General features: G+C 36.0%; 1 protein-coding gene across 1 annotated transcript; it reads right to left on the reverse strand.

The window, feature by feature from the left end:
• Nucleotides 1-226: 226 nt before the first annotated feature.
• Nucleotides 227-9,733, reverse strand: LOC132155434 (potassium voltage-gated channel subfamily H member 2-like). Its single transcript, XM_059564277.1, has 4 exons — nt 9,383-9,733; nt 8,380-8,610; nt 1,200-1,358; nt 227-681 (listed from the first exon to the last, which is right to left on the reverse strand). The coding sequence occupies exons 1-4, from the start codon at nt 9,456-9,458 to the stop codon at nt 227-229; spliced, it is 921 nt and encodes a 306-aa protein (XP_059420260.1). The 5' UTR covers nt 9,459-9,733.
• Between the last annotated feature and the right edge of the window lie 226 nt (nt 9,734-9,959).

Here is a 9,959-nt window from a genome sequence, read left to right on the forward strand (position 1 = left end):
AGGATAAAGCAAAAATCTAATTAATCTCATCTATTACTTTGCCTGTGTTTGGTTTCAATTATCACACGTCTCTCTGGAATACTTCATTCTGACTGGTCAGTTGCAACTGTTCAGTGGTCATATTTTTTATAATGACCATTAAACTGTTTACTGGACTATCATTCATGTTGGTGCTTATTCTCTTATCACCCTTTTCTTTGCAACACAATTTAGAATACCTAGTTGGCTAACTGGTTGAATCATTACCTGTGCTACTGGGTCTGATGGGCAGTTTCCTGTCCCAGTTGAAGTCATTGGTGGAGGGTGAGGGCCGCATGCCACACAGGCTCTCACAGGAGCGACTGTGTGCCATGCTACAGCTGGACGGAGATGCCTCTGAGGTGAGGTGGTGCAGACGAAGGGAGGATTGAGAGACGCCCTGAGGCAGGGGAGGGGACACTTCTGATGGATGTGGCTCACTTTCAGGCTCATTTTGAGCCTTATCTTCCCACAAAAACAGCTGAGATCCTCCGATTGCAGAACACTCAGGCAGGGAGAGCAGTTTGTCCAGGGCTACTGACTCATGGCCCATATGGGGCATCGGTTGCACGTAGCCTTTTTCAGCATCTTCATGCAGAGACTGTTTACTGCCACTCAGGGAACGCAGCAAAGGCAGAGGCAACCTGATACGGTGTCTTCTTGCTGAGGAAATATCAAAGGGTAAGGAATTTATGTATCTTGACAGATTATTATTGCATTATGTGAATCAAACACAGTGATGGTAACTCATGAATTGAAGTCCCATAAATGCCAAAACTTTAATGTACCTTGAATGCACCTTCATTGAAGCTCATTTTAAAATAGGTGTGTATTCTGGCAAAATTAAATGTTTTACAAGCATCATACAGTATAAATATTTAATCATTTTATGAATTTATAGATGCTTTGCTGGTGAATGATTGACTCTTAAAGCATAAAATCAAATTGTGGCAATATTTATGCTATTTTTACACCTTAGTCTATCGATAAATACCACTATTTGGTGGATCTCTAAAGAAAAGCATTCAACAATGTGTATAAAATTGTGTTTTTAAAAAAATTACTTCACTTAAATTACTTAAGAGCCAATCTTTCTGAACTGATAAACACACAGACAGACAAAATAACATAACATTCAAAATATTGTAACATAATGAATCAGATCTGTCCCATCAGAGTACCTTTAGAGAGCCATGGGATGGTGTGTTTGAGGTTGATGTCTCTGCCCGGTGAGCTGCCGTGGGGTTGATCTGCCAGCTCAAAGTTCAGGATGAACATGATGACTAAACCATCCTCATTCTTAACTGGAACCACATACACTAAGCATGGTAAACACACACCTGTGAAAAGAGGAGAAATCTAAATTTTTTCAATAATGGTCATTCAACATCAGTACAGGAAAAGCTCTTCATATGTTTCTGTCACCACTAGAGGGGAGCATACAACAAAAGATACCCACTACATTCCAAACACATAACTGATGCGTGGTTTTTTCCACTAGAGGATTTACACTATTACAATCAACGAGTGTGGCAAAGGTCTGTGTTAAGGTCTGTGATAACCAGCTTGGCAGATGTCCTGAGCCCCAACTGTTCACTGTGGCAACTGATAGCTACCCCACATTGGCACTGTGGTTCCTGCTCTCTCACAATGCCAAACCAATCAGTCCCTCTCTGTGCCAGTCTGATGGGCCAGTATTGATGGCCAGGAGTACTTCACAGTGAGATGAACTCAAGGGCAGACAGGACAACAATGGCTCGGGAACACAGTGCCATCTCTCAGGGATTAAAGAATGAAACACACTCCTCTATTCCTCTGTAAATAATTTCATTCATACCAGCAGCATCTGCTACTGTAAAACCACAAAGAGTGTAACCATCTGCTGCTTAACACCAGCATCTTCTGCGTCATAATTCTCTTCAGAGGATACAAGATAGCAGACCAATACAGGTGAGCAGAAATGCTGAAAGGTTATTATACGTTAAATGCTCCATAAAAGCATTTTATATCAAAATTTCTCAAGAAATAACACTGGTAGTGAAAAACAAAAAAGATGTGACCTGGCCAATGTCAAGCTAATTTGTAAAACCAAGCCTTTTAAGAGATGCCCGCACACATTCCCAAGTGAATCTCAAGCCCTAATTTGCAAATGTCAAGGTATGTTTGTTTACATCCATGAAAAAGGCAAACTTTAATTTGCCAACCTTACAAACTAAATCGGATTTTGACTTTTTCAGTACCAAGGACAGAGACCGCTATTAGGACAAGGGAGGTTAATGCCACCAGAGGAAATTGTATTGTTTTCATAAGCACATAAGCACCATAGAAAACTGAAATTAACAATGGGATTTAGTGGCTCTAAAGCCTGACACCCCCCCCCCCTCATCTTTTTCTTCCTCCTCTCCACCATATCCTCTTGTTAGCTTTAGATGCGCTCTATCTATTTCATCCTCCAAACCAGCTACTGCAATGAGAAAATAAAAATGCTATTTTTCTTTGAAGTGGTGATTATAGAAAAAATACAAATTGATCAATTGAGTTTAAAATGCCTTTTTTGACCTTGGTTTAACACTCTGTTTTCTCATTTGGAGATTAACTATGCTCTCTGAGATCTGATTTAAACTGTGTTGGGGATTTTTTATGTTTCATTCCAAAATTTTCAAAATTCTGTCATGAAACTCTAGATGGCACAGGCTGATGGGTCCTTACCACAAATTGATTATATTTACAATGTTAGACTACTTGGCACAAGCTGATTGGTTCATATTGCATATGCACCCAATGTGCTTGCTGCTTTACATTTATATGGCTGGTTAGCTTGCACTAGAGCATTTTGCAGCACAATTTCAGAGTTCCTTTGAAACCTTCCACCTTCCCCAGCTGCATCTTTTTCCCCCCTTTGGATGAAAAACATTTTGAGAAACCATAAAACCTTTTTCCACGTAAAAAAAAAAAAAAAAAAAAAAAAAGGTTTGCAGTGGAGAGGTTACATCTGGTTTAACAGCTCATCACTGAACCATCAATGCCAATAAAGAATCTTTATTTTTAAGAGTATACCTTAAGCCTTGTTTTAAAGCAATGAAACTGATAAACAGGGGAAGCACTAGGGGTGGGCTAAGGGGGCTGAAGCCTCAAATGTTTTCATTACCATATCTTGTGAGACATCAAGAGTTTTCATGTGCATTAAAATCATTTCTATTAAACCAGCACTTAAACAGCAAAGTGCTGCTGCTTCTATCTGTAATTTACAGTATAACTTTATAATACTTAATCTCACCATCTGTCAAAATTAGATTATTGTAACTGTATAGCAACAAATATAGACCTTTAATCATGGTATTATATGCACAGACTTTCTAGGACACACGGACACACACACACACACACACACACACACACACTTAAAGTGATTATATGAACAGATTGGTTATCTTTTATCATGGTCTGTGGTAGACTTTTCTAAGTTTCAGGGCAACAATTTAATAAACAAGAAATTAATATTAAGTGATTTAAATCATAGAGAAAAGGGTATTTTTGCTCAATTTCGTGAAATGGTTCTAAACAAAGCCATGATGTGCTTCTATGAATTTTCATTTTTTGTTTCAGTTTTTGAATCAGTGATTCACTGACCCTTTCATTAAAACAGTTTCTTACTTCCTTCCTGAACGAATCAGCCGTTTTGAACAAATCAATTGAATAACTCAACTAATCAGTCATTAAGACAGTGTCTTCCTACTGGCAATTTTAGTCTCATTTTTAAAAGTATCATTCTACTTTTTTCTATCATTTCATATTTCTGTGTTCTACATTTTATATTTCATAAATAAATCTCAATATTTATGCAATTTCTTAGTGCAGTGTAAATGTATGCAGGAGCTCCTTAAAAATATGTGTATGCTTAAGAACATTGTGTGATTAAATATACTTGTCACTTTAATAAATATTAAGCCACTTAGCCTGTAACTTTTAAACCTACTTTATTTGAAGTGTATCCCGTGTCTTCAGACACATACATGGATATCTCTGGGATAACCCTTTAGATATCTGCTAACCCTAGAACAGCCCCTGCTGATAAATAGGCATATTTCCAAAATGATTATATTATTATTATTATTATTATTTTATTTATTTATGTTTTCTGAATTTCATGTTAAAAATTATCAAGATCTCAAAGAGGGTTTTAGAATTAAGTACCTCTGCTTTAGTATTTGTTTCTGAAAGGATCAAATTAGCCAAAATAATCAAAATTTAACTGCTAAATTCTACAGAATTTATTTAAATGTGGTACAATAAATACTGCAGCTTTACACTTTGCATGGTGGACAATTATTTATATTTTTAAATACCTGCTACAATAAAGAAAGCAAGATGTAGCAGGTTGCTCTGTATCACCAGTACGTGTTGTTGCCTCCTTACTCATAGGATTTTAATATCAAAGGCAAATTGCATGCAAATTTAGATAATAGCCTGAGGTTTGAGCTGAACTACTGGTGTATTTATGACTCCTCTCAGGAAAACACCAACACAAGCCTGCTGGGGTTCATGTTACACTGCCAGCTCTGAAAATATCTCGAAATTCGAGCAATGAAACAAATTTTGAACCTGTGGCATGGATAAAGCAAACAAAATATAGTCAGTAAGTCAATGGACAAACAACAGGTTTAAGGTTCTTTCAGGAAAATAACAGCTAAATAAATATAAAATAACCAAACATTAAAAAATGTAAAGAGAATTGGACTATACAGGATGACTGTAAACTCAATAACAGATTATCTTTTAACATTAAAGATTAAATATTGTTGATAGTTTTCTTTGACACTTGTAAAGTATTCATTAAGTTTGACTCCAACTTCGATCCAATGGTGATATCAACTGCAAAACCAGGTTAGCAACATACAAAAAAATAAAAAAATAAACTCCAAACTCAGGTGAACGGAAAGGAGGGCTTTCTGACTAGACTCTCCTATGAGAGTTCAGGGATGAAGAACGGACATTTAAATAATTAACTCCCAGAGATGGTTTAGTCATTACTCTGTCTAATTATAGCTGAGGAGGCCATTACCAGAATATGAAGACTGATGAGCAGGGTCATCCTCTGTCTTATCTGTTGATCAGAGGCTTTCCTTTTGAGCTTTCCTTATTACACTCATAATTGGGTCATGTTTTAGAATTTTTGATGATTCAATGGGAAATAGCTTACTGCTAATTGCTTTTTACTTGTTATTAAAAAAAATACTTCTTAGAAAGATATTCATGCTTATAAGATTGAATGTCTAGAGAAGATGGGTGAAAAATACTGTAAATAGAGTTTTCACCTCTTAAAGTGACAGCTGTTGTCTTTACACTGGTCATGTTATATTATTTAGATTCTTTATTTTAAATTTTTAGAGGAATAGTTCATCCAAAAAATTAATTTGGTGAAAAAATGTACTTGCTCTCAGTCTCAGGTCATCCAAGATGTAGATGAATTTGAGTGGATTTTCAGCATGTTTTCATTTTTGGGTGAACTATTCCTTTAATGCAAGTGAATGGGGACCAGAGACTTTCATGCTCCAAATGTATTTCAGAATGCTCTGAAGTCATACAATAGTTTTTGTGAAGAATAGATGGAAATGTTGCCCTGACTTTTATTATGGGAAAGAGAAGCTTGGTTACTCTACTATAAATAAGTACTCATTAAGACATGCAACAAATGACTTTAAATTTTCAGTTTGTGTGAAGGATTTCTTAACAAGGAAAGAATATCACCATTATTTCCATCAAATATAAAGCTCAAGCTAATGAGGCTCTGTTTTATCTCATTAAGTTAAAGAAAAAAAAATGTAAGCAAAGTTTGAAATGGGGAGTTCCTATTAAAAGTCATCCCCAGATCATTTACTGCAAGAGCATAATCTGCCCCAGGGGTCATCATTAAGTGATTATCTGCTAGGCTTTATGCAATTCCCAATAAATTCCTCATAGATATACCTCAGAGAAGCAACAGGCTTTAAAGAGGGATGGGCATTCCCTAATTGGAATTGCTCTTTTGTGTTGGAAGATTACTGGTGCAACCACCATCAGTTACACGCTTTGTTTTCAACATCCTTCCCAAGGACTCTCTTCAGAGGCAAGGATCATTACTGCAACAAGAGCGCATTTACAGGAAACTGGCATTGGTGCACTGGGTAACATAATGAGAAGGCACTACGTCTTGAGGTTCATAAAACAAAACTGTTATTTATGCCGATTATACTAGTTTTCTAATCAGAAATAGATTTTTGTGCATCCCTAGACGATTTTAAATATGCCCCATGGCCTTAGCATATTGCAGAATTTCATTGAAGCATCTTTATCCTTCAAAGTTCCCTTGGAGGAGCTTTTTGTGTGTCCTTCCTTCCAGCAGGTAATTTGTGCTGAAACTTCCAGTAGTCTTCTCCAGACTGCAGGTCGTTATTCCTGACCGTGACACCTTCATTTCCTCACATTAGGTTTCACATTTCACATTTCACATTAGGTTTTTTTGGCTAAAAAAATATTAAAAAAGCAAAGTCCTGCTACTGATTAATTCATTTTAAAGTCATTTTATGTCTCTTTTGGCACTGATACAAGAAAGCACATCTCTTCCAAGGCAAGTTCCATTTTTTCTTTGTGTAATATTTGCGTGAAGAATTTTATTTAAATTTCCATGACTAATTAAGAATTAAATTCGATTTTTATTGGTGACAATGCATCCCACTGACAAATAGGAGAAACCCATAAACACAATGGCAAATGCATATGTTATGCATATGTATTCATATGTAAAATGTGCTACTGACACACAGACATTTTCATGAATTTGCATAGACATTAAACTTACATTATCATATTAACAGCTCTCATTCAAATGTAAACATTTCATGTATGAACAACTTCAGAGATGTACAAATGTTTACAAATCTTTTTAAGTTCATTAAATATTTAGTTCATGGAACTAATAGATTGATTTTAACTGTACTGAATTAAATATATTCAATGACATCACATTTATTTACCACATTTACCTGCCTGAATTTTATTCTGGTCTGTGTGATTTCAACTCAACTCGTTTCAATCACTTTACACTAGATGCAGATTATACGAGTCTAAACTTAGTCTAAAATCTTTAATAACAATTCTGTCAAGATTTGATCATTCCTTAATCATTTACATTTTTATTCTGTTTGCCGTGAGATAGCTGTGGCTAAAAAGTATTTTACATAATGCATTTTACACCACCTTAATAAAACACACCTAAACTTTCGAACATGGCATCTGAACACCAATTATAGCTTATATTTATATTGCTATTGTATTCTGATAAACATACTGAAAATGCCAGCAAATAATAATCCTGTAGGCATAGGGTGATGGATTGACATAAGATACAATGACAATACCCACAGACCCCCATACGTCAATAGATAACCAAGATTATACACATATCCTAAACTTTGTCACCAATGATATACTGTACAGAAATTGAGACGACGGTGTAAGGAAGTCGAAAACTGAGAGGTCTCATATTTCGGAAGGACTAAATGTAGTCTGAGCACACCTGAGAATTTTAGGGTGGTTAGGTTACATAGGGTCACACTGAGAAGTATTCCTAACATCCAGATCAGTGGAAAAACACCCTGTACTGGGGACTTGCTGCTTAAACCCTAGGATGGTTTATGTGCATGTTTATCTGCTCTGTTAACATTTTAGCATATTTTTCACTTTAAAATAGTCATATGGAGCATCTCTGGTTTATCATGGATGTTGTTGAGTTGCTTACTTGTTAGCATTGTAGACTCAAATCCTCACTGTATGCATCGTCCTCTGACCTGAGCACCACTAGAGGACACATTGTAATGACACCCTTATGCAACCAATTGGATTACTAGCATATAGCACTGGGAATTGGGTAGGGAAACTGATCTGGATAGTGAGAAATTGTCTGTTGCAATTGTCTTGTATGACTATTGTTCCTATTCTCAAACTCCCAGCTGTCCTGGAAAGCAATACATCATCCAGAAATGCAATCTTTAAATAGGAGAGGACAGAAATAGACATAATTAGAATAGCACTTATACTGTAATCCTCATCTTTCAGTTGAGTATCCACAATAAAAGAATGCTATGGTAAGAGAGACTTCCACAAGAGAGGCTAAACTTCAAGATCAATCATTATGGGACAGATCAAATGTCACATAGATGGATACAGCAGAATAGAAATAGCATAATGTTCAGGGAATGAGTATTGGTGGGTCCGATGAAATACGATGAGTGCTAGGCCAGTTTTTTTTTATGTCACTGTAATGCCACGTACAAAATGAATGTATAAATTCACAAATATAACAAACACCCCCAAGAAACTTACCATCTTTCCTGTATAGGGAGATCTCCACTTTTCTTTCTTCAGAGCCCAGTAAGGCTTTGGCCATCTGGGCCATCGCTGGTCGTCCAGTATGCGGTCCATACAGAAAACTGCAGGTACACGGCTTCTGCATGACCTCTGCACGTGTGTAGCCGCACATGCCGCAAAAGGCATCATTGCAGAAGATGATGGCGCAGTTTTCAACTCGAGCATTGGCTATGATGAATTTGCGATCTGTTGAGGTAAAGCATGAAACGAGATGCAAGTTATTCATAAATCACATTCATGTAGAACCAACAAAAAAAGCATGTCTGTTTTACCTCGCTTAAAAGAAAGATCAACTTATAACTTTAAATAATTAAAATTATGAAGAAGTTATTATTAAAGTCTCAGAAAAAAAATCCTCACCCGTGTGCTCATATATATACAGTACATATATATGTGTGTGTATGTATGTATGTATGTATATGTGTGTATTCTGTTTATTTAGATTAAATCAAAATTAAATAAATTGATCAATAAAAATAAAAAAAGATCCTGTGAATTTGAATTTACAACTACAATGTCCAGTTTCTTGGCTTGACAATTACAATAGGAAACAACTGTTTTAAATCAGAATCACCTTTACTGCCAAGTACCAGGGTTTTACATGTACAAGGTAATTATCTGGGTGTAGTGGTGCTTAACAATAACAGTAAAATACAAGAAAAAATAATATTAATCAGATTAACATTGTAAAAATAAAGTCATGAAAATAAGAAGCAAAACAAAATGTCTGTGTTTATATATATATATATATATATATGTATATATATATATATATATATATATATATATATATATTCTAAGTTAACATTTCGAAGAGCTAAACCTTGTATTTCGTCACTTTGAAAAATAAGTCTAAATAACTGTAATAATAAAATTCGAATGATAACGATAGTAAAGTTATTAAAATCGTGAATATTATTATCATTATCATAAATATGTTAACAAGTCATACACTTACTTTGCCCGTCGAATTTGCGAATGATGGTATCCAGGAAGGTGTTCTGAGGCGCAACGTGTCCCCGTCGAACAGGCATTATGTCTTACTTTAGCAGGGCAAAAAGTTCTGCAAGTTCTTCCTAAGCTTGTGTTTATCTTTATTTAGAGAGATATATTGACTGCGCCGCCCGGTCTCACTTATGCACACAAGCTTTACGTTTACTCATCGACGTAAAAGCAACACGAGCGCGCGCCTCTTTAAAGTCTCACAGTAATTAAGCATGGAATCTGTCAGTGAGCGCATCCCCGCGGTCAGTAAATTCTGTGTCTGACCAATTACCTCACTTCACCTGCTTCCTTTTTTGCAAATGGATGCAAATCTACTTTCTGTCCCAGTCCACTCAATCACTTGCTCCTACACGCGGTGAAACAGCCCCTCTGTGTGTTTGGGAGCGCTTAAAAATAAGATTGAGTAATAGTGTATAGATTTGAGAGGATGGTTGGGGAGGGGAAGGAGTCAAGGCTGTGGAGAACCACATGATTCACTCACCCTGATGTTACCTCTCAGTATGTCAGTGTTCAGTGAGCACAAATCCGAT

The sequence above is a fragment of the Carassius carassius genome, chromosome 12, assembly GCF_963082965.1.
Source record: "Carassius carassius chromosome 12, fCarCar2.1, whole genome shotgun sequence".
Classification (NCBI taxonomy): domain Eukaryota; kingdom Metazoa; phylum Chordata; class Actinopteri; order Cypriniformes; family Cyprinidae; genus Carassius; species Carassius carassius.